This window comes from Impatiens glandulifera, chromosome 4 (genome assembly GCF_907164915.1).
Source record: "Impatiens glandulifera chromosome 4, dImpGla2.1, whole genome shotgun sequence".
Classification (NCBI taxonomy): domain Eukaryota; kingdom Viridiplantae; phylum Streptophyta; class Magnoliopsida; order Ericales; family Balsaminaceae; genus Impatiens; species Impatiens glandulifera.
This window is the reverse complement of record NC_061865.1, coordinates 54276451-54301162: the sequence shown is the minus strand read 5'-3', so window position 1 is coordinate 54301162 and position 24712 is coordinate 54276451. Positions and strand designations below refer to the sequence as shown.

General features: G+C 34.0%; 2 protein-coding genes across 2 annotated transcripts; both read left to right on the top strand.

The window, feature by feature from the left end:
• The first annotated feature begins 534 nt into the window (after positions 1–534).
• LOC124935410 (disease resistance protein At4g27190-like) lies at positions 535–2342 on the top strand. The gene is given in 2 exon segments (XM_047475844.1): positions 535–1125; positions 1128–2342. Coding segments are annotated over 2 exon segments (1746 nt in total). The 5' UTR covers positions 535–594.
• Positions 2343–15827: 13485 nt separating this feature from the next.
• Positions 15828–24638, top strand: LOC124935408 (disease resistance protein At4g27190-like). Its single transcript, XM_047475843.1, has 6 exons — positions 15828–18632; positions 18756–19130; positions 19526–19884; positions 22393–22697; positions 23260–23513; positions 23781–24638. Exons 1-6 carry the CDS (start codon positions 15834–15836, stop codon positions 24636–24638), a joined length of 4950 nt encoding a protein of 1649 aa, XP_047331799.1. The 5' UTR covers positions 15828–15833.
• The last annotated feature ends 74 nt before the right edge of the window (positions 24639–24712 follow it).

The following is a 24712-nucleotide window of genomic DNA, read 5'->3' as shown; positions in this document are numbered from 1 at the left end:
AAACCACTCATAATATAATAATATGTTTGAAGACTTGACCAAAGACTTTTCATGTATTCCCAAATATGGTTTTAATGTCAATTTTGATATCATTTCTCTTCCTTCTTCTCTAATCTTAAGAAATTGAGAGAGAACAAGACATTGAGAAAGAGGAAAACAATTGTGGATCGAATGGAAAAAGTTTGTTTTAGTATAGCAGGAAAGATGGCAGATTGGATGTTTGAGCCAATACAACGAGAACTTAGCTATTTCTTTTGCTTCAACAATAACATTCAAGAGCTCGAAACTCGACTAGACGAACTAAAAGCAACAAGAAATGATATACAAAGAATGGAAGATGCAGAAAAGAGGATGGGGAAAACTCTGGGTGATCGCGCCCAGTTGTGGATTCAAAAGGCAGATGGAATAATTGTACATGCAGAGAGTGTTCTCAATGATAAGGCCCGACTTCAAAAAGGGTGTTTCTCCATCAAATGGTGTCCTAATCTTATTTTGCGTTTCTCTTTGGGCAGGAAGGGGAAGAAATAATCTTTGGTTCTCGTTGAACTTATTCAATCTGGTGGTGAGTTGCCACTCACGGGTCATGTCTTACCCATGCCGTCCATAAATATGCGCGATTACAATGGAGATGCTCGTGAATTCGACAGTCGAAGTAAGAATATGGAAGATATCATTGAGATGCTACGGGACGAAGAGACAATGTTAATTGGGATATGCGGAATGGGAGGGATTGGAAAAACCACATTCGCCAAGCAAGTCTTGCAAAAGGTAAAAGACTTTCATAAGCATTTATTTGAAATTCAAGTTATTACAACTGTCTCGAGTAGTCCCAATTTCAATGCTATCCAAGAAGAAGTCTCACAGATGTTAGGTTATTCGCTTAAGGACGTAGATGGTGAGATTCTAAGATCAGAACGTTTACGAAATGCTTTTAGTAACAAGAAAGTTGTTGTCTTGTTGGATGATGTTTGGAAAGAGTTTGATTTAATTGCAAAAGGTTTCCATTATCAAAATCAGATGATGGGTGTTGCTGTAAAATTATTTACACATCTAGAAACAAAGATTTATGGTCAGGTGAACGTAACATCACCAAACAAGAAATCTCTCTTGACGGATTGTCATTTGAAGAAGCCTTGAATTTGTTTAGCATAAAAGTCCGTCTACATGGTGATGATGATACTGATTTCCCTTTGAAGAATAAAATAGCAAGACAAATTGTTGATGAATGTAAAGGACTACCCCTCGCACTTGAGGTTACCGGAGGCGCTCTTATAAAAAAGAGAAAATTCGCATGGGAGGATATGCTTTTCAAGTTGAGGAGTCAACAACTACACGGTGACAAGATATACAATGTCGTGCATGCGAGTTATGACTTCTTAGAAGATCCCAATGCCCGACGCTTGTTCTTGTTTTGCTGCTTATTCCAAGAAGACGAAGAGATTCCTATCGAGACATTGTATCGTTTTGCAGTGGGATTGCAACTCTTCCAAGGTATGAATGACCTCAAATCTATAAGTGATCGTGTTTACACCTTAGTAGACGACTTAACAAGGAGAAATTTGCTAATAAATGTTAAAGAATATGCAGTGAAGATGCATGATGTGATGAGAGATGTGGGATTTTCAATTTCAAAACAAGAACATAACGATATTAATTTTCTTGAGTGTGATGGTGTGGTCGAACTAGAGAATATCGTGACTCCACACACTAAGATGATTTCTATATTGAAGAATAATGATCTAGAAGTCCCTAATATGATGAAATTTCCATGCTCAAAACTGGAACTACTACGGTTGGATAGTTCATATTTTTACCGACAAAATATTATAATACCAATGAATTTACTTGAAGGGGCGGATAATCTCAAAGTTCTAGATATAGTCGGCTTTAACGTCATGATTAATAAGTTTTCATTAATGTCTTATTTTCCACACTTAGCCAAGTTGAAGATGTTATCCCTAATGAAATTGAGTTTGGATATGACAACCAATGTATCTTTTATTCAACATCTTAGTTGCTTGGAAGTCCTTAGCCTTCGTGATTCAACCATCAAAGATTTGACACACGAAATAAGTGAGTTAACAAATTTAAGATTGTTGGATTTGTCTCGGTGCAAATGTTTCATAAGAAATGGTATTCTTTCGAAACTTACCAATCTACAAGAATTGTACATGTGGGAAAGTTTTCAAGATTGGAGGCTACAAAATCAAGACGTTAATGTTGGAGACAATCATGCAGCAGGAGTTGAAGAGTTAAATTTGTTACATAAATTGTGGAGATTAGAATTGGAGGTACCCAACATTGAACAAGTGCCGAGAGGTGTTAACTATTTTCTTGTTTAACGTTATTAGAACAATTCAAGATAAGAATAGGAGGAGGAAGACAATATATTAAATTTGAAAGTGGAGAAAGACAACTGTGGATAAAGAAGGTTAGAGACAATACCAGTTTCTTACCTGAACTTGGGGTCTTAATAAAAAAAGACATTACCAATTTATATTTGTGTCATGATCATGAAATGTGGGAGAAGATGCATTTAAACAACTTTCTATCCTTGAAGGATATTGTGCTTACACATTGTGGATCTCTTTTTCCACATTCACAATGGAGATCACCCCATATTTCTGATAAAGAAGAGGTTAATACTGGACGTAATTTTCGGCGTATCGAAATATATGGATGCAATCAAATGAGACACGTATGTTCTACATCAATATCAAGGAATCTCACAAATCTTAAAGTTCTTGTTCTCCAAGAATGTGAAATGATTGATGAAGTTGTTAGTTTTTGTGATAAGATAGAACAACTCAATCCAATTGAGTTCAATGTTTTGGAAACTCTTAAGCTTTGTGAATTGTCTAGGCTGGAATGTTTTTGCAAAGGAATCAATGTAATTCATTTTCATAAACTAAAAACATTGGAGCTAAAAGGATTGAAGAAATTTATCTTTCCAATTAAGGTACGAGCACATATGAATTTCATGATTACTAAGTACATCACTTTTAGTTATAATGATAAATTGGTTAAATCAAGAAAACAATTACATGTTCTATATATCATTGTTAATAATTTTTAATTATATTTACCATTTTGTAGTTGGAAATACCGTGCTTGGAGGAGCTGATTATGGTATCTATTCCAAACATTGAAACTTTGTGCATGCCACCATCATTACGAAAGTTGAATATTGATAGTTGTGACAACTTCCAATATGTTGACGTCTCTAATAGCTTGATTATTTCTCATCTTAAAAGTTTAACCATTACAAGGTGTAAAATGTTGAAAGGTGTAGTAGGAGTAACAACGGGCGCAGAAGAGCAACCGAGAAAATCAATTGAATTCACTAATCTGTCAACATTGAAACTTGAATCCTTAGACGAGCTCGCGAGTTTTGTCATCTATGCCAACAATATGGGTGACAAAGATGAAATGTTGCAAAGTGCACTATTTTATCAAGATGATTATCAGGTAAGAGTAAGTGAAATTTTGTTCTTAATTTTTTCGACATAATATAATAACTACTAATAATAAAAAGTAATGTGAAATAACTAATAAATATAATATATATATGAAGATGATATCATACCTACATAAGGAATACTAAGTATAAGTAAAGTAATATTAATGCTTTATTCATAAGGTCGATGATAAGGTAACTTTTGTAAGTGTACGTGTCATTGGTTCTTAATTTTGATTCCTAAGTTAAAACAATTAAATAGGCAATAGTTAGGATTGTATATATACCATAAGAATTAGATGAAAACTAATACATAATCATGACATGAAGAAGAAATAGAGTGAGTGATTCTATCAAAACTTGACATAATTGACAATTAATTATGGTGAAAAATTGAAATATTTATTTTCTAAATATATGAGATTTTGTAACGATGGTAGCATAACTCGAATTCTAATAAGTAAAAGGGGAACATATTCAAGAGGATGAAATGAACGTAACTCAAAAGGCAAGGGAAAAAACAACACATCAAATTGATGCAATAAGTCAAAACCAGTCCGAGAAAGACTGTTGGTTCAAAAGTCAATCTATATGCAATGGATGCCATCGATTTGGTCACCTCGCCAAAGATTGCAGAATTGGGAATACTCATCAAGCAAGTCAGATTATGGCAAATACAACAACCCTGGAGACATACAGAACATTCTATGTGTGTCACATGACTAGTGACAAAGAGAAGATAATGATTACTAGACAACATATGTAACAACCACATGACTCCGGCCTAAAAAAATATTCTCTGAACTCGACAAAAGCGTCAATGTCCATATTCAATTTGGGAATGGAGAGAAAGCAAAATAAAAAAGACTTGAAAGAATCGTCATCAAGACAAAAGAAGGACCGAGTTGTATTAACAATGTACTATGTGTGTCGAGTTTGAGCCAAAATTTACTCTACCTCAGATAATGGGTGGAAAATGGGTATAAACTCTGTTTTGATAACAATTAGTGTATTATCTTTTATAGACAAGATAAGTCAAAGGTTTTCACCTCGTCGTTTCGCTCTCAACATCAACTATGTAGATTTAAAAACTCATTGAGTTTATATCTCGAATTACCGAACCTCAACGTTATGGCATCAACGATAAGGCCATCTCAACTTCCAAAGCCTGACAAGGAATTGTGTGACAAGAGTATGGTGCAAAGACTTTTTCGCATAGAGGATAAACAACACGTATTCAAATGATGTACGTTCAGAAAATAACATCGAATTCCTTTCCCAAAAGGAGTATCATGGAGAGCTAAAGAAAATATGGAACATGTCCTCATCGACGTATGCGGACCAATAAACTCCCTTTCTCATGCTCAAAATATGTATTTTGTTCTATTTATCGATGACCACACTCGTATGAGTTGGATTTATTTAATGAGACAAAAGTCTGAAATATTTATAACATTCAAAAAGTTTAAGGGTCTCGTTGAAAATATAGTGGATGCTTCATCAAAATTCTAAGAAGTGCTAGAGGCAAGAAATACACTTCTAAGGAGTTTCACAAATTTTATGAAGACGAAGGAGTAGAACAACAAATAAAAGTAAGGTACACTTCTCGATAAAATAGTGTTACTGAGAGGAATAATCAAACAATCGTTGAAATGACAAAATCAATGATTCACGAGAAATATTTACCTAAACCTTTTGGGCTGAAGTAATTTACACCACCGTTTATATAGTCAATTGATGTTCAACCACACCATACTAAACAAGATTCTATTTGAAGTATTGAATGGTAGAAAATCATCTATGATTCATCTCAAGGTATTCAAAAGCATGTGCTATTCTCAAATCCAAAAGTGAAACGAAGTAAACTTGATGAATCAAGCTAAATATGTATTTTGTTGGCTATAGTACAATGAACAAAGACTATAAACTGTATACTCTAAAAGAATGTCAAGCTATTATCAGGTGAGATTTCAAGTTGATGAAATTTTTTCGTGAAATTGGGAAGAAAACAAAGTTGAGAAAAATGACATTCTAATCAGCACTACAATGATGAACATATTTCATCAGCGCCAATACACTAGATCCGAGCTTAGATAAATTCAATTAAGAAATTCGTAACTCAATTGATCCAACTTTATCAAACTCATCATCCCCGAGTTTAACTCCAAAGATGTACAGATTAATAGACAATGAACTATTGTTCAGTTGAGCCCAAGAACTTTGACAAAGTAATAAAAAAAATCGTACAGAAAAGCAATGGAGGAGGAAATCCAAATGATCACGAAAAATAAGACATGAAAGTTCATTGACAAGCCAACCGATGGATTTATTCAAATGAATAAAATAAGACTTGTTGAGAAATATTATTCTCAACCACCATAAATTAACTACGAGGAGATATTTTCCCTAGTAGCTTGCTAGACAACTATAATTGCATTCGCCGTCAACAAAGGATGGAAACTTTATCAGTTCGATGTCAAGTCAACATTCATCAATGGAGAACTAAAAAAAGTGTATATAGATACACCTCAATGCTTCATTCTTAAAAGAAAAGAAGATAAGGTTACAAGCTCAAAAAAATGATATACAGACTAAAACAAGGTCCTCGCTTTTGGTATAGTGAGATCGACAATTATTTCAACTGATCAAGATTCGAGAGAAATAAGAGTGAAACAATCTTGTATGTTAAAAGACAAAGTATCAATATTCTTATAGTCACTTTTTATGTTGATGATCTGATTTTCACTGGAAACAACGACAAGAAGACGATCAAAGAGTTCAAAAATGACACGATTAAAAAGTATGAAATGAGTGATATGGGTCTATTTTGACATTTCTTGGATATATATATATATATATATATATATATATATATATATATATAGATAGATAGATCTACCAAAAAGAAGACACGGTCTTTATCTGCCAAAATATTCTAAGCAGAAAAGATTTTGAAGAAATTTAACATGTTCAGATGTAATCTCGTCTCTACACAACTCATTATGGGGAGAAATTGAAGAAAGAAGATTGAGGAGAAGTTGTAGATGTCACTCATTATCGTAGTCTCATCAGTAATCTATTATATCTTACAACAACCCGACCTGATATCATGTATGATGTAAGTCTGCTTTCAAGATTTTTGTAGATCCCAAAATATTTATACCTTGGGTGCACCAAAACGTGTTACATTATGTCCAAGGAACAATCAACCTTGGTCTAAGATTTTAAAAAAATTACGCACTTAATCTTGTTAGTTATTGTGACAATGATCTTGGTGGATCTTTAGACGACATTAAAAGCACATTCGAATACAAATTTTCTTTTGGTTCAATGATATTCTCATGGTTGTCCCAAAACAATAAATTGTTGCACAATCATCCGTTGAAACTGATTATGTCTCAGCATTGCTAGCCACTTCACAAAGAATATGGTTTCAAAGAATTTTAGCTGATTTCAATCATCCTTAGAATGAAAGAGTCATGATGTACTGCGTCAAGTCTGCAATTGCTATGACTAAGAACCCCAGTTCACCACAGCCGAACTCAACATATAACACTCAATCATCATTTTATTCGACAAGCGATATAAGACAAAGAAATTCAACTTTATATCGATCTGAAGAATATATATTTGATATTTTCACAAAACACCTCTAAGAAAGAGGTTTCACCCTACATTTGGAATCCAACAACACATTAAAGGGAGTGTTAAAATTAATGTGGTGTAATCTCCACCATATTGATTGAATATTATTATAATCTTAACCATCAATTATATTATTTTCTTATCTTTTATTTTAAATCAATTCTTTAAAATCCTCCTATTAGATCAATTAATTTTGATTCCTAAGTTAAAACAGTATTAGTTTTGTATAATTAATAGGGAATAGTTAAGATTATATATACACATAAAAATTAGATGAATTATACAGTAGAATGGAAAGACAGACGAAGACTAAGACATGATCATGATTTGTTATTGAAGAAGTAATAAAGTACGAGTGATCTTATCAAAAACTTGACATACCTCACAATTAATTCTTGTGAATATATATTTCAAATTTGTAAAATTGAATGGATGTGTTTGATTTTGTATGCAGGTCTCATTTCCTTTCTTAAAAGATTTGATAATAAAGCAATTACCAAAGATAAATTATCTAATAGGATGGAAAGAGGGAGGGAGACAAGGAGAAGTACATCATTATGAGATGTTTCCTGTATTATATTTCTTGACATTGTACAGTTTAAACAATTTAATACATATCTATGAAATGAACCAGCCAGGACTAGGAGTGCTTTTATTTCAAAACTTGACATCCCTGGATGTTGGTGGATGTGGGAAATTGAGATATTTGTTTTCGGAGAATATAGGTAGAGTCACTGCCAAGCACCTTCGGGGGCTAGTAATCTCTGATTGTGGAATGATGGAAGTGGTGATGAAGAAAGATGAGGAATTAATAATAGAGGATGATGATGATGATAAAGAAGGAGGAGGAGGAAGTAATTCTCTAGGAAATAGTAACTTCTTTCCACTCCTTAAGACATTGTTACTTCAAAAGCTATCAAGTTTGAGGAACTTTAGTGATGCTGCCTATGCTTGGGCCTTGCCATCACTACAGAAATTAGATGTAGATCAATGCCCCAAACTAGAAGCACTCTCTCCTGGCTATTTGGATTCTCCAAATCTGTACGAAATCTGGTATGATAATAGAAAACAGGAGACAAAGACATGGAAATGTGACGTTAACAAAGCATTGAGTAATTTATTTATCAAGGTACTCTTCTCTCACTCACTCACTCACTCTCATATATTTATGAAGCTCTTATAATTAAATTGACTACATTATTATTAATTTATAAACACAGAAAGAAGAACCAGTAGAGAGACTAGAGAACATGAACGAAGAAGAAGATGATGATGAAGAATGAGAAGATGGGTGGGTAATTCAGTAAAAGAAAGAAGCAGTTAATAATGGGCAAGTACATTCTCTTATCTTCTGTTCTATTTCCATAATACATGGTTTCTTATATTATACATCATTTGATTCTCAATTTACATTACATTATTAAAACACCCCAGTCGAAACGGGAGGTCCTCGAACGTTGAACAATGCCCCCAAGCTAGAGGTACTCTCGCCCGGCTATTTGGATTTTTCAATGCTGGACACTCTCAAATATAACGGTAGAGCTTGGAAATGTGACATTAACCATGCATTGCGTCATTTATTTATCACGGTACTCTCAATCTATCATTTATTTTGTATTGTTTCTTTCTTATAAAGCTTTAATAATTAAGTTGGTTATATATTATTATTTGTACACAGAAACAACAAGAAGAAGAAAATGAAAGCAGTTGACGGGGAAAGTACGTTCGGTTCTGTTTCCATACAAGGTTTTTTTTGTTGAGTTTTGAGCTCATATTTTATTAGAGTTTGTGAATTTAAGCATTGATTATCAGTAAATTGAGAATTGTTGGTCTTAATTGTCTTCTATGCAATGAGGGTTTATTTAATTATTAGTGGACTTGAGCTTGTATGTATAAGAATTTAGGGTTTCTAGGCTAATTACTTTTTTTATAAGGGTTGTTACAACACTTAAGACTATTAAGACTTTTTCTCTTTAACAAATATTATTGTTCTTATTTATTTTCCAGAATTTCATTTCTTCATATTTTTCTCAGAAGATCCAATAGTCAGAGTCAACATTTGGTATCAGAGAGCTTATTTGAAAAACATGTCGTCGACAAGATCAACTAGAGATGCAACGCCAATGAAGATCAGAAGAGAAGGGAATGTGATGCTCTCATATCCGTTACTCTCGAAGTTTAACTACTCGGTGTGTGCGTTGAAGATGCGGGTAAATTTACAAGCACATGGAGTGTGTGAAGTCGTGACACTCGACGAGGTCAACAAACAAAAAGATAGAATGACTCTCGCCGCCATCTATCAAGCACTTCCCGAGGACGTCCTTCTCGTGGTGGCCAAGAAGAATTTTGCCAAACTAGTGCAGGAGACGCTAAAGACAATGCATGTTGCAGTGGAGAGAGTTAAGGAGGCAAAAGTGCAAACCTTGAAGACTCAATTCGAGGTGATTCGCTTGAAAAATGGGGAATCAGTGGATGATTTCTCCATGACATTGACATCCATCGTGATTGGTATCCGCTCGTTAGGAGAGAAGGTGGAGGAGATCTCCGTCATTAAAAAGTTCCTTAAAGTCATACCACAAAAATACATGTAGATCGTTATCGCGATCGAGCAATTTGGTGACCTCGAGAATATGACCGTCGAAGAGATTGTCGGTTGTCTCAAAGTCCACGAGGAGAGACTTCATGGATACAAAGACCAAGAGGAGGAACACCAATTAATCACGCATGATGAATGGATGTCACGAATGAAGAAAAATGGAGAAACCAATTTTTCTTCTGGATCGTCGATTCGCGGCGACAACGGTGGAGATAACTGAGGTTGTGGAAAAAGGAGAGGTCAAGGGAGAAGTCGTGTAGAAAGCTCACCTCGAAAAGAAGACACCAAGCCCCAAAAAGACAAAAGCACAGTGAAGTATTATGCTTGTCAAAAGTACTTTGAGGAGACCTTTGCGTGGTGAAACTTGACATAGTTAGGCTAATTCTTGCCATCGTAGCTCACAGTGGATGGGAGATTCGCCACTTGGATGTCAAATCAACATTTCTCAATGGTGACATCGAAGAAGAAGTCTATGTCTCTCAACTTGAAGGCTTCATCATCAAGAATAAAGAGCACAATGTGTACAAGTTATACAAGACTCTCTACGTACTACATTAAGCACCAAGGGCGTGGAACACTTGCCTCAACAAGAGAATGATGAGTCTCGACTTCGTGAAGTGTTCTCAAGAGCATGTTGTGTACACGAGAAATCATGGAGAAGAAGTACTCATTGTTGGTGTATACGTTGACGACTTGATCGTGACAGGATCAAACATCAATGATGTTGAGGAGTTCAAAAAACAGATGATGAAGAAGTTCGAGATGAGTGATTCAGGGCTACTCTCGTACTATCTTGGTATCAAGGTGGGCTAGAAGAAAGATAACATTGAGGTGAAGTATGAAGCTTATGCGAAGAAGGTGTTAAAACAGTTTACAATGGAGGGTTGCAACTCGAGCAAGTATCCGATGGAAGCAAAGTTGCAGCTCAGAAAGGATGTGGAAGGAAACTTAGTGTATCTGAAGGAGTATAGGCATATCATCGGTTGTCTCAAGTACTTAACGCACACTCGACCCGATACATCTTATGCAATTGGCATAGTGAGTCGATACATGGAGCAACCTACCACTCTACACCAACAAACAATCAAACACATTCTTCATTAGGTGAATGGAATGAAGAGCTATAGGATTCAATTAAGAAGAGGACGAGAAGTTGAAGAACTTGTTGGTTTTACTAACAACGACCTAGCCAATGACACATACGATTGAAAAAACACTATAGGGATGGTGTTTTATCTCAACGGGAGTTTGATCACTTGGCAATCTCAAAAGAAAAAACTATTATTTTATCTTCATGTGAGGTGGAGTTTATGGCAGCTACTATAGTATCGTGTCAAGGACTTTAGTTGAGAAACTTCTTGAGTGAGGTACTCAGATGCGAGCCGAGGCCGGTAACCCTTCATGTCGACAACAAGTCCACAATAGTATTAATGAAGAATCCGGTGTTTAATGGATGCAACAAACACATCGACACTCAGTTCCACTTCATCCGTGAATGTGTCGAGAATCGACAAGTTATTATAAAGTTCATAAGCACTAGAGAGTAACGTGCAGACATTCTTACCAAGACACTATTAAGAGTCAAATTCGCGGAGATGCGAGAGTTGCTCGGCGTGAAGAATCTTGAACCAAATCAAGCTTATGGGGGAGATTGTGAGTTTAAGCACTGATTGTCAGTAAATTGAGAGTTGTTGGTCTTAATTGTTTTTTATGCAATCAAGGCTTATTTAATTATTAGTGAGCTTAGACCTCTATGTATAAGTAATTTAGGGTTTCTAGGCTAATTACTCATTTATAAGGGTTATTTGTAAATGTTGATACACAACACTTAAGACTATTAATACTTTTCCTCTTTAACAAATATTATTGTCCTTATCTATTTTCCAGAGTTTCATTTCTTCATATTTGTTCTTAGAAGATCTGATAGTCAGAGCCAACATAGTTTATATATTGTAATGGGCTTTAAGCTTTTATTGGGCTTATGAGTATTGGTTTAGTCTTTTTAGATTTTGATGTACTCCTATATATAGAGACATTGTAACCTAAGGTTACTTGGACCATTATTCTATGGAAAATCATTATTGGCCGAACCTCATTATATCTTGTGTTGTTTATTATTTTTACCACTTTATCTTTATATCTTCTTTTATCGTGTGTTTAAATTAGATCCTTTCTCAAAAAGTGGTATCAAATCATGTTTTGAAATATATTTAACCTAATCTATTGAAAAAGTTGTTGCAAATTTGTGCTTTTGTTGAAGATTGTTGGCTGTTTGAGAAAACGACATTAGTTGTAGAAGAATTAGCCGCTGTGAAGATTTAAGTCAAAATCTTCAGTTGTTAAGGAGATGTCAACTATCGTTAAAATAATTCTTAATTTTGGGTAACGATGTCTTGAGAAGGAGAGAGAAGAAATTTGTGTTCTTCTCGAAGGTGTCAATGGGTGCAGGTGACGAAAAATCGTCGTGTAGGCAGCGACACCAAAATGAAGAAGATGAGGTATATTCTTTTGAGTTTTGACTTATTTTAATTTGGAATATATGGTGTATTAAAATATAAAAAAGGAATATATATATATATATTATTATGATATAATATTATATAGTATATAGAGAGAATGAGCCAATAATCTTTGAAACGGTTAACAACTAAGAATTTTCAATTAAGACTTTTTATTTAAGTCTTGTTTGATTTCAAAAAATAGGTTTAAGGCCTATTTGATTCCAATTTTCACAAGTAGAGCCTTGTTTGATTTTCTTAAAGCTTTGTTTGTTTTGATCTTGGATTTTGTATTAAGGCTTGTTTGACTTGAATTTCTCAAAGATGGAGATTTGTGATTTATCTTCTAAGAGATTTGATATTCGTCAATGGGAAGATTGAAAATTTGGCTAGAATAATGTGGAGAACAAACGATACATCTTCATGCTTATAGAAAATTAGTTGGAGGTTTTATAGCCGATTGTTGTCTTGGCATATGACTTGAAGAAATTCACGGCTAAAATGAGTTTGGAGAATTTTTATTTGGAAAAGGTTACTGAAAAAGTCAAAATAAAATAGAGGTAGAGAGATAATATAGCAGCAGATTTTTGCCTATAGTCGCGCATGGTTCATCAAATTGACGATCGGAGATTCAAACGGAGTCTGATTAAACTGAGATTTTTTCGAGAGGTTGGTAACTCGTTCCTCTACATTTTTAACTATCGGATCAAGGTTTGGACGTCTAAAACTTTATTTTTTTGTGGCTTAAAATTTCTTCCTAGTTTGAGTTTTATTTGACTTGTTTGAGACCAAAAAGTTTGTATATTTTTGGTTATGATATTTTATCTTTTTAAAGAGACATATTAGAATAACTAATCAAGATGAAGACTGTGGTGAGATTATATATTTTACACTTGAAAAAAACATGATCGAGTATGGAAAGTTGTTATCAAAAAGGTGTTTACCGATGATAACATTGTCGACATGTTGATTGAGCAATCCTTCGAGCCAAATTTCAAGATTGCATTGAGTTGGAGGGTGATTAAGGATTGACACAATTCTAGTTAATATACAATATGAATGAAAGACCGAAGATGTAGACTAGTGAAAGATACTTATAAGTTGAGGTGGATAGATCTTGAGAGCAACTCTCAACCGAACCAAGAAGAAATCATTGCATTATTTCTAATGTGAGAATATAAATAAAACCTTGAGTGAGATTCATAGTCATGAAAAAGGGATTAAATGGGAGACTCAGTTAATTAAAGGTGATAATTTTGTTACTTCTTTTGTTCTATCTTAATTGTCTATGCATTGTGGATCATGAGATGATTGAGACCTTGATTGAGATTCCTAGTAATGAAAAGGGGACTGGATGAGAGGTTCGATCAATTCAAATGGAAAGATATTCGCGATTTCTTTCGGAGAAACTATAAATGATCATTTGAAGCATTGGTGGAGACAATTGAAGAAAGATAGTGGATCTCGAAATGATACTCTTGAATTGCTAGTCATTTTTGGATTCAAAAAACTAATAGATTTCAAGATAATTTATTCAAGGAGAAGTATGAGGTTCAAGTTGGTTGAGTGTGAAATGTTCAAAGCAAGATGAGTGACAAATGTTTTGTCAGATCTTGAGCTTAAAAAAAAGATATCGTGATAACCTACTTTATTTGTTATGAAATAGACGATAAAGGTTCGTCTTGAGTCTTCTCGGTTTTCGATCATTATCTTATTTTGAGAAAGTAGATAATGAAAGTTCGTTTTGAGTGTTCTTAGTTTTTGATAGATATCTGATTTTGAAAAAGTAGACGATTAAAGGTCGTTTTGGGTCTAATTGGTATTTTGGTTTCAGTCGATTGTTGAACTTGAAAAGTAAGACACTCGGTTTGTGGCAAACAAATGTAAAGATTATTTTGACATAATAAAAAATTGTTAATTCTAGTTTCCTCATATGTCGACGGGTATGAACAAATATTGGGAAGAGTTGTTGAATGTCGTTCGTCGTTGAAATTGCGTGGTTACCCAAATTTACTTGGTGTTATAAACTCTATGATTTTATCTTTTAAGGGCTTTTGAGAAGAAGTTGATGTATATTGATTTATCTCGTGAATGGCTCGAGCAGTGAAGATTGATGTGTGACTTATAACTTTTTGATGAAGTGATATACGTGATGTTGGAGATTGTTAAGGGACGTGAAATTCGTCAATGTGAAAATTGTTGAATTTGTAATTTATTTATCACATCTCAATAAACGCGGTATTCACCCAAGGTAGAGATTGTTGGGTTTTGGGCTCATATTTTATTAGAGTTTATATATTGTAATGAGTTTTAAGTCTTTATTGGGTCTAAGAGTATTAGTTTAGTCTTTTCGGCTTTTGATGTACTCTTATAAATAAAGACATTGTAATCTAGAGTATTTAGACCATTATCCATGGAAAATCAATAGAATTGACAACTCCCCGATGAAATAAGCATTGTTGGTCGAATCTCATTATATCTCGTGTTTTTTTATTATTCTCTACCCTTTATCTTTATATATTCTTTTTATTTGAATTAGATCATTTTTCAACTAATATAATAATTTTTTCTCTTCCACCACGCATAATATAATATGTTTGTAGACTTTCTGAATGCAACAACACATAATATAATATTTTAACCGAAGCAACTCCAAATAATATAATATTTTTCTCTCTTCAACCATACATAAGATAATATGTTTGAATACTTCACGAAAGCAACCACGCATATTATAATATTTCATCTCTTTAGCCATACATAATATAATGTTTTTATCCCTTCAACCACACATACTATAACATATTTGCAGAATTCATCAAAGCACGCCACATAATATAATATTTTAATCTTTTGATCCACAAATAATATAAGATTTAAGGCTCAATTATTAGATGAGACTTTAAAAGGTGGTATTTAAAAATAGTGTTCGAATATTGAATTGTGCCATATTGGATTCGAATTATCAAAATATTGTCATTTGATATTTTTTTTCTAAATCAACAAAATGTTTGTCTTCTTACTCTAATATATTATTTAGCTTTTCTTAACTAATTAGGATATTTATATAAAAACATTGTTTTACTTTTCAAATTTTATAACTATTCCCAAACATTACAACTTTTTTTTTTTAATAAATCCAAACTGCATTCCGCAGTTTAAAACGTATATATATGAAAAAAATACTTGGTTTAAAACACAAATATATCCAAATTGATAAACCGTAAAGAAACTTAGATCATTTTAAAAAATTTGTGAAAAATAATTCTAAATCTCTCATTACAAAATTTTCAATTTTTTTTGTAACACACATTTTAATAAATTAAAATAGGTAGATATCAAAAGATTACTTAAATATATTATTAATTGTGTATACATAGTGGCAACAAAGTCTTAAATAAAGAAAATAGGGTGAACCATTCATTAATTATAATGACAAGCACACATCCATATTAAATCAAAAGAAAAAACTACTCATAATATAATAATATGTTTGCTGACTTTGCCAAAGACTTTTCATGTATTCCCAAATATGGTTTAATGTCAATTTTGATATCATTTCTCTTCCTTCTTCTCTAATCATAAGAAATTGAGAGAGAACAAGACATTGAGAAAGAGGAAAACAATTGTGGATCGAATGGAAAAAGTTTGTCTTAGTATAGCAGGAAAGATGGCAGATTGGATGTTTGAGCCAATACAACGCGAACTTGGCTATTTCTTTTGCTTCAACAATAACATTCAAGAGCTCGAAAATCGACTAGACGAACTAAAAGCAACCAGAAACGATATACAAAGAATGGAAGATGCAGAAAAGAGGATGGGGAAAACTCTGGGTGATCGCGCCCAGTTGTGGATTCAGAAGGCAGATGGAAAAATTGTACAAGCAGAGAGTGTTATCAATGATAAGGCCCAGCTTAAAAAAGGGTGTTTCTCCATCCGATGGTGTCCTAATCTAATTTTGCGTTTTACTTTGGGCAGGAAGGGGAAGAAATCATCTTTGGTTCTCGTTGAACTTATTCAATCTGGTGGTGAGTTGCCACTCACGGGTCATGTCTTACCCATGCCGTCCATAAATATGCGCGATTACAATGGAGATGCTCGTGATTTCGATACTCGAAGTCAGATTATGGAAGACGTCATTGAGAAGTTACAGGACGAAAAAACAATGTTAATAGGGATATGCGGGATGGGAGGCATTGGAAAGACCACATTGTCAAAGCAAATCCTCCAAAAGGTAAAAGACTCCTATAAGAATTTATTTAACATTCAAGTTATGTCAATTGTCTCGAGTAGTCCCAATTTCAATGCTATCCAAGAAGAAGTCGCGGAGATGTTAGGGTCTTCGCTTAAGAACGTAGATGGTGAGATTATAAGAGCAGAACGTTTACGAAATGCTTTTAGTAACAAGAAAGTTGTTGTCTTGTTGGATGATGTTTGGGAAGAGTTTGATTTAAATGCAAAAGGTTTTCCATTAACAAAATCAAATGTTGTTGGGAGTTACTGTAAAATTATTTACACCTCTAGAACCCAAGGTTTATGGTTAGGTGAACGAAACATCACCAAACACGAATTCTCTCTTGAAGTATTGTCGCCTGAAGAAGCCTTCAATTTGTTTAAAAGAAAAGTTGATCTGCAGGATGCTGATAGTGATTTCTATCGAAAGAATGAAATAGCAAGAGAAATTGTTGATGAATGTAAAGGACTTCCTCTCGCGCTTATTGTAGCAGGAGGCGCTCTCATCAAAAAAGGCACACATCAATGGGATAATATGCTAAACCGGTTGAATAAACACCATGAACATGACCAAGTGATACATGAGATTTTGAAGACAAGTTACGACTTCTTAGGACACAATGAAAGGTTCTTGTTCTTACTCTGCTGCTTATTCCAAGAAGACGCATATATTCCTGTTGAGATTATGTACCGTTATGCAATGGGTTTGAATCTCTTCAAAGATAAGAGTGTCCCAAAAGAACTAAGTTATGATGTGCACACTGTTGTTGATAACTTAATAATGAAAAATTTGCTGATAAAGGTTGAAGATGGCGATGGTGATGGCGATGACAAAGGACGTGTAGTGAAGATGCATGATGTGGTGAGAGATGTGGGAATTTCAATTGCAAAACAAGAACATAACGGTTTTAGTTTTCTAGAGTGCCATGGTGTGCATGAACAAGAGATTGTCTTTGGCCCACACATTAAGATCATTTCTATATTATTGCAGGAGAGAAATATAAAAATTCCTGATAGAATGGAATTACGATACTCAAAATTGGAACTACTACGGTTGGATGGTTCACGTTTTCACGGATCAAAAATTAAAATGTCAGAAAATTTATTTCAAGGGGCGGATAATCTCAAAGTTCTCGATATAATCGGCACTTTCAGCCAGATTAGTGAGTTTCCATTATTTTCTTCTTTAGCCAAGTTGAAGATGTTATCCCTAGTGGGATTGAGATTGAATATAACAACCAATGTATCTTTTATTCGACATCTTAGTTGCTTGGAAGTCCTTAGCCTTCGAGATTCAACCATAAATTTGTCCAACGAAATAAGTGAGTTAACAAATTTAAGATTGTTGGATTTGACTAGGTGTAAATGTTTCATAATTAACGGTGTTCTTTCAAAGCTTACTAATCTACAAGAATTGTACATGTGGGAAAGTTTTCAAGATTGGAGGCTACAAAAAGAAGATCGAAACAATAATGCAGCAGGACTTGAAGAGTTAAATTACTTACATAAATTGTGGAAATTGGAATTGGAGGTACCTAACATTGAAAAAGTTCCCAGAGGTGTTAGACTATTCTCTTCTTTAACATTATTAGAACAATTCAAGATAAGAATAGGAAGAAGAGGAAGACAATATATTAAATTTGTAAGTGGAGAAAGACAACTGTGGATTGATAATGCGAGAAACCATACAAGTATCTTATATGAACTTGGGGTCTTAATAGAAAAAAGCATCACTAATTTATATTTGTGCGATTATCCTAGCATGTGGGAGAAGATGCATTTAAAAAACTTGCTATCATTGAAGGATATTGTGCTTAAACGTTGTGGATCTCTTTTTCCACCCTCACCATCAAGAATATCACATATTTCTGATAAAGAAGAGGGTAAAACTGGACCTAATTTTAGGAGTATACAAATACATGGATGCAATCAAATGAGACACTTTTGTTCTACATCAATATCAAGAAATCTCACAAATCTTAAAGTTCTTGTTCTCCAACAATGTGTGATGACCGAAGAAGTTGTTAGTTTTTGCGATAAGACAGAACAACTCAATAAAATTGAGTTTAATGCTTTGGAAACTCTTAAACTTTGTGACTTGTACAGTCTGGAATGTTTTTGCAAAGGAATCAATGTGATTCATTTTCATAAACTAAAAACAATGGAGCTAAAAGGATTGAAGAATTTTATCTTTCCAACCAAGGTACGAGCACATATAAATTTCATGATTACTAAGTACATAACTTTTAGTTATAAAAATCAAGAAAACAATTACATGTTCTATCATTGTTTGTATTAAATAATTATATTTATTATTGTTTTGCAGTTGGAAATACCTTGCTTGGAAGAGTTGAGTATGGAATCTATTCCAAGTATTGAAACTTTGTGCAACATCTTGCCACCATCACTACAAAAGTTGGAAATTAATAATTGTGACAACTTACAATATGTCTTCTCTGATAGCGGGGTGATTTCTCATCTTAGATTCTTAACCATTAAAAATTGTAAAATGTTAAAAGGAGTTATGGGAGTAACAACGGGTGCAGAAAAACAACGGAGAAAATCAATTGAATTCTGTAATTTGTTGACATTGGACCTAAAATCCTTAGACGAACTGACGAGTTTTTTCATCGACCTAAACAATTTAGGTGACGAGGAGAAAAAGTCGCAAAGTGCACTGTTTTATGACGATGAATATCAGGTAATACATAGTAAGTGAAATTTTGTTCTTATATTTATAAGTGTAGTATAAGTAATTACTAATAAAAAAAATGTGCGAATAACTAATAATATATATAGGATATGATACATAGATAAGGAAAACTAAGTATTAATAAATGTAAAAAGTAATATGCTTTATTTCATTATGACTATGATTACTTTGATTAGGTAACTTTTGTTTTAAGTGTACTTATCATTTGTTCTTAATTTTGATTCCTAGGTTAAAACTAATACATAATCATGATATTGAAGAAGAAATAGAGTATGAGTGATATTTATTTTATAAGAATATATAAGATTTATTGACTAATTATATATATATTAAATTAGTAAATGTAAATGGATGTGTTTGATTTTGATTTTGTATGCATGCAGGTCTCGTTTCTTTGCTTAGAAGAGTTGATAATAGAGGAATTGGCAAAGATAAATTATATAGTAGGATGGAAAGAGGGAGGGAGACAAGGAGGAGGACATCATCATCATAAGATATTTCCTGTATTAGGACAACTGAAGATTATTCGTCTAAACAATTTAATACATGTGTATGAAATCAACGAGCAGCCAGGACTAGGAGTGCTTTTATTTCAAAACTTGACATGGATGGAAGTTAATGGATGTGGGAAATTGAGATATTTGTTTTCGGAGAATATAGGTAAAGTTGCTGCCAAGAACCTTGAATGGCTAGAAATCTCTAATTGTGGAATGATGGAAGTGATGATGAAATCTCTAAGGGTGTGTTTGATGATGGGGAATTGGAATTGGAATTGGAATTCCAATTCCAATTCCATGAGAATTGGCATTGAATTACAATTCAATTCCTATGTTTGGAAAAATGATAGAATTGTAATTCAATTCCAATTCCTATGTTTGGGAAAATGATAGAATTGTAATTCAATTCTAATTCCAATGTTTGTAAAATAAAATATCGGTTCAAAATGTTAACTTTTAAAATATGTTTTGACGTTTTGGCACGTTTAATACGTTTTTGACATTTTTTCACATTTTCACACGTTTTTCACGTTTTTCACACGTTTTTCAGATTTTTTACAAAATTTTCACGTTTTTCACACGTTTTAACACGTTTTTCACACGTTTTTCACGTTTTTCAACGTTTTTCACGTTTTCACATATTTTCACGTTTTTCACGTTTTCACACGTTTTTTACACGTTTTCACGTTTTTTTTCACGTTTTAATACGTTTTCACGTTTTTCACACATTACAACACGTTTTTTACACGTTTTTCACGTTTTTCACACATTTTCACACGTTTTTACGTTTTCACGTTTTTCACACGTTTTAACACGTTTTTCACGTTTTACACGTTTTTCACGTTTTAACACGTTTTTCACGTTTTCAAACGTTTTCACGTTTTTTTACACGTTTTTACACGTTTTTCACACGTTTGTCACACGTTTTTCACGTTTTTCATACATTTTTCACGCGTTTTTCACGTTTTCACGTTTTTCACATGTTTTAACACGTTTTTCACGTTTTCACGTTTTTCACATATTTTTCACGTTTTTCACACGTTTTTCACATTTTCACACGTTTTCACGTTTTTTACATGTTTTAATACGTTTTCACGTTTTTCACACATTACAACACGTTTTTCACGTTTTTCACGTTTTTCACATGTTTTTCACGTTTTTCACACCTTATTCACATGTTTTTCACGTTTTCACGTTTTAACACGTTTTTCACGTTTTTCACTTTCTTCACGTTTTTCACACGTTTTAACACGTTTTAACACAATTTTCACACGTTTTTCACACGGTTTTCACACATTTTCACACGTTTTTCACACTTTTTTTCACATTTTCACGTTTTCACACGTTTTCACACTTTTTTCACGTTTTCACACTTTTTTCACGTTTTCACGTTTTTCACACATTTTAACACGTTTTTCACGTTTTTCACGTTTTTCACGTGTTAAACGTGTTAAACGTGTTAAAAATGTGTCAAACGTGTCAAAAATGTAAAAAACATGTGAAATGTGTCAACGTGTTAAAAACGTTTTAAACGTGTTAAAAAACATGAAAACGTGTCAAAAACGTGTTAAACGTTCCAAACATGTGAAAAATGTGTTAAACATGCCAAAACGTGAAAAACGTGTCAAAAATGTGGTAAACGTGTCAAAAACGTAAAAAAAGTGTTAAATGTGTTAAAAACGTAAAAACATGTTAAACGTGTCAAAAACGTAAAAAAATGTGTTAAATGTGTCAAAAACGTGAAAACGTGTTAAACGTGTCAAAAACGTGTTAAGCATGTGAAAAACTTGTTAAACGTGTCAAAACGTGTTAAACGTGTCAAAAATGTGGTAAACGTATCAAAAACGTAAAAAAATGTGTCAAATGTGTCAAAAACGTGAAACATGTTAAACGTGTCAAAAACATGTTAAATATGTGAAAAACTTGTTAAACGTGCCAAAACGTGAAAAACGTGTAAAACGTGTCAAAAATGTGGTAAACGTGTCAAAAACGTGTTAAATATGTCAAAAACGTGAAAACGCGTTAAACATGTCAAAAACGTAAAAAAACGTGTTACATGTGTCAAAAACGTGAAAACGTGTTAAAAATGTGAAAAACTTGTTAAACGTGCCAAAACGTGCAAAATGTGCCAAAACATAAAAAACGTGTCAAACGTGTTAAAAAGTATTAAACGTGTTAAAAACGTGAAAATCATGTTAAACGTGTCAAAAACGTGTTAAACGTGTCAAAGACGTAAAAAACGTGTTAAATGTGTCAAAAAACGTGTTAATCATGTCAAGGACGTGAAAAACGTGTTAAATGTGTCAAAACGTGACAAAAACGTGTTAAACGTTCCAAAAACGTGTTAAACGTGTTAAAAACGTGAAAATCATGTTAAACATGTCAAAAACATGTTAAACGTGTCAAGAACGTGAAAAACGTGTTAAATGTGTCAAAAACGTGTTAAACGTGCCAAAAACGTGTTAAACGTGCCAAAAACGTATTAAACGTGCCAAAAATGTGTTAAACGTGCCAAAATATGAAAATATGTTAAACGTGTAAAAAACGTGTAAAACGTGTTTAATGTGTGAAAAACGTGTTAATTTGGAATTACAATTCCGACCTAAAAAGATAGGAATTGAGAACTATCAAATTACACTATATTGAATTCCATTGGAATTCTAATTCCAATTCCAATTCTTAATATTAAAGTGTCTAACAAACATAAGAATTGGAATTGGACCCTCCAATTCCAATTCCAATGCCAATTCCAGGGCTATCAAACACACCCTAATAGAGGGTGATGATGATAAAGCTGGAGGAAGTAATAATTCTGTCGACGGAAATAGTCGTCATTTCTTTCCACTCCTTAAGAAATTGAGACTTGGGAATCTATCAGGTTTGAGGAGCTTTAGTGATGTTGCTTATACTTGGGCCTTGCCATCACTAGAGGAATTAATAGTGCAAGAATGCCCCAAGCTAGAGGCACTCTCTTCCGGCTACTTGGATTCTCCAAGGCTGGACCATCTCTATTATGATAATGATAGAGAAAGAGTAAATGTAAAGAATACTTGGAAAGGTGACGTTAACACTGCATTGCGTCATTTATTTATCAAGGTATTCTCTCACTCTCTCAATCTCTCATTTATTTATCTATCTATCTGTTAGAAATTAAAGTAATAATAATAATAACAATTAATGAATCTTTTTGTTATGCAAGAGTCTCTTGGATTGTCCAAGCCTCTTGATCTTATCTTTAGTAAATGAGACTCTTCATGTCTCTTAGTTATGCTTACTTTATTTAAGTTTTGTAATCGTGTTCTTCTTTCTATCAAGTTCAATAGACATATTCTCATTCCAGTTTGTTTTCATTATCAAGAGTTTCTATTCACTTTCCAATATAATTCTTCACTGTTCGATCATCGAGGTCCTGGTTGTGACTTCGTTACATGGTATCAGAGCTTTGGTAATATTGTTGAAGAAGATATCGTTGTTATTCGATATGGAAAGTGGTGGTCGTGTAGCTGGACTCGGTTTGGAGTTGTTAAACCAGTCAAACTACCGGATATGGAAAACTTGTATGGAATCGTACCTGGTTGGGGAAGATTTGTGGGACATCGTCGTAGACGATGATGATGTAGCTCTTGAGGATGTTGCTGAAAATGCGGAAGCATCGAAGAAGCGGAAGAGACTCAACGCGAAGGCAGAATTTGTGTTGAAGAGGTCAATCTCCCATAATCTGTTTGAGCACATCATCGGTTGTGGATCTGCTCGTGAGATCTGGGAAACGCTTGATCGTCTTTTCAATAAGAAGAACGAGGCTCGTCTCCAGATGCTTGAAAACGAGTTGGCAGCCGCAAAGCAAATCGGATCTGTCTCGGAGTTCTTTCTTAAGGTAAAGAATATTTGCTTAGAAATTTCTTTATTGAACCCAGATGAGAAAATCTCAGAGGCTCGAACAAAGAGGCATATTGTTCGAGGACTTCGACCTGAATATACACCATTCATCACATCGATTCAAGGTTGGGCTCAACAACCTTCACTCGAGGAGTTTGAAAATCTCTTGTCATCTCAAGAGTCGTTGGCCGCACAAATGGCTGGAACGAGTATAAAGGAGGAGTCGAACAGTGCGTTGTTCGTGAAGAAATCGAGCTGGAAAAAGGGAAAGTCGAAGAAGGAAGAAACAGGTCAAGATTCTTCAAATACTCCTAAGAAGTCCCTTAAGTGTTTCAGGTGTGGCAAGACTGGACACTTCAAAAGAGACTGTCGAGTAAATTTGAATGGAAATTTTGTTGGTTCAAATTTCGGAGAAAAGTCTAACCAGCGTGTTGAGGAGGACTGGGACAAGGCTTTTCATGTCGATGTGACGACTTCGAAGGAAAAGAAAACAGAGGCTTCTCATGGTAAACAGGAGATCGATCAAAGGTGGATCGTCGATTCAGGGTGCGGACATCATGTTACTGGAGATGGTTCTGTGTTCTCGTCGAGTCGAGTTCATAATGGGAGCGCTGGCATTGTCACGGCTGATAACTCGGTTCACGAAGTTAAAAAGGAAGGATCAGTTGTCATTGAAAGCGATAAAGGAGAATCTATTACTCTGAAGAATGTCTACCACGTTCCAGGAATTCAGAAGAATCTCTTCTCGGTTGCAAATGTTGTAGACGCTGGAAATTTGGTGTTGTTTGGTCCAAATGATGTGAAGTTCTTAAGGAACGTGAAAGAAATCAAGGCGGATGTGGTCCACACTGGAACTCGGGTAAATGATCTTTTTGTCCTTTCAGCTTCAAATTCGTACATAGAAAGGGTGAATGACAAAAGCACCTCTTTTCTATGGCATGCAAGACTTGGGCATGTCAATATGACTAAGCTCAGTGTTATGTCTCGAAAGAAACTTGTCGAAAGTCTACCTGAAGATCTGAGAATTGAGGAGGGCAGTGTGTGTGAAGGATGTCAATATGGGAAGGCTCATCGACTTCCTTTCGACAACTCTGTATCGAGAAGTAAGGGTCCTTTGGATTGAGTTCATAGTGACTTGATGGGACCAACTCGAACTGCCTCATACTCGGGAAGTAAATATATGCTGTTGTTTGTGGA

What these genes read in the sequence shown, in the direction of transcription:
- LOC124935408 (XM_047475843.1), top strand. Translation starts at nt 15,834, where the DNA reads ATGGAAAAAGTTTGTCTTAGTATAGCAGGAAAGATGGCAGATTGGATG. An exon ending in TTTATGACGATGAATATCAG is followed by an intron (nt 19,131 to 19,525) that starts GTAATACATAGT and finishes GTATGCATGCAG; the next exon opens with GTCTCGTTTCTTTGCTTAGA. An exon ending in TGTAAAGAATACTTGGAAAG is followed by an intron (nt 22,698 to 23,259) that starts GTGACGTTAACA and finishes ATGATGATGTAG; the next exon opens with CTCTTGAGGATGTTGCTGAA.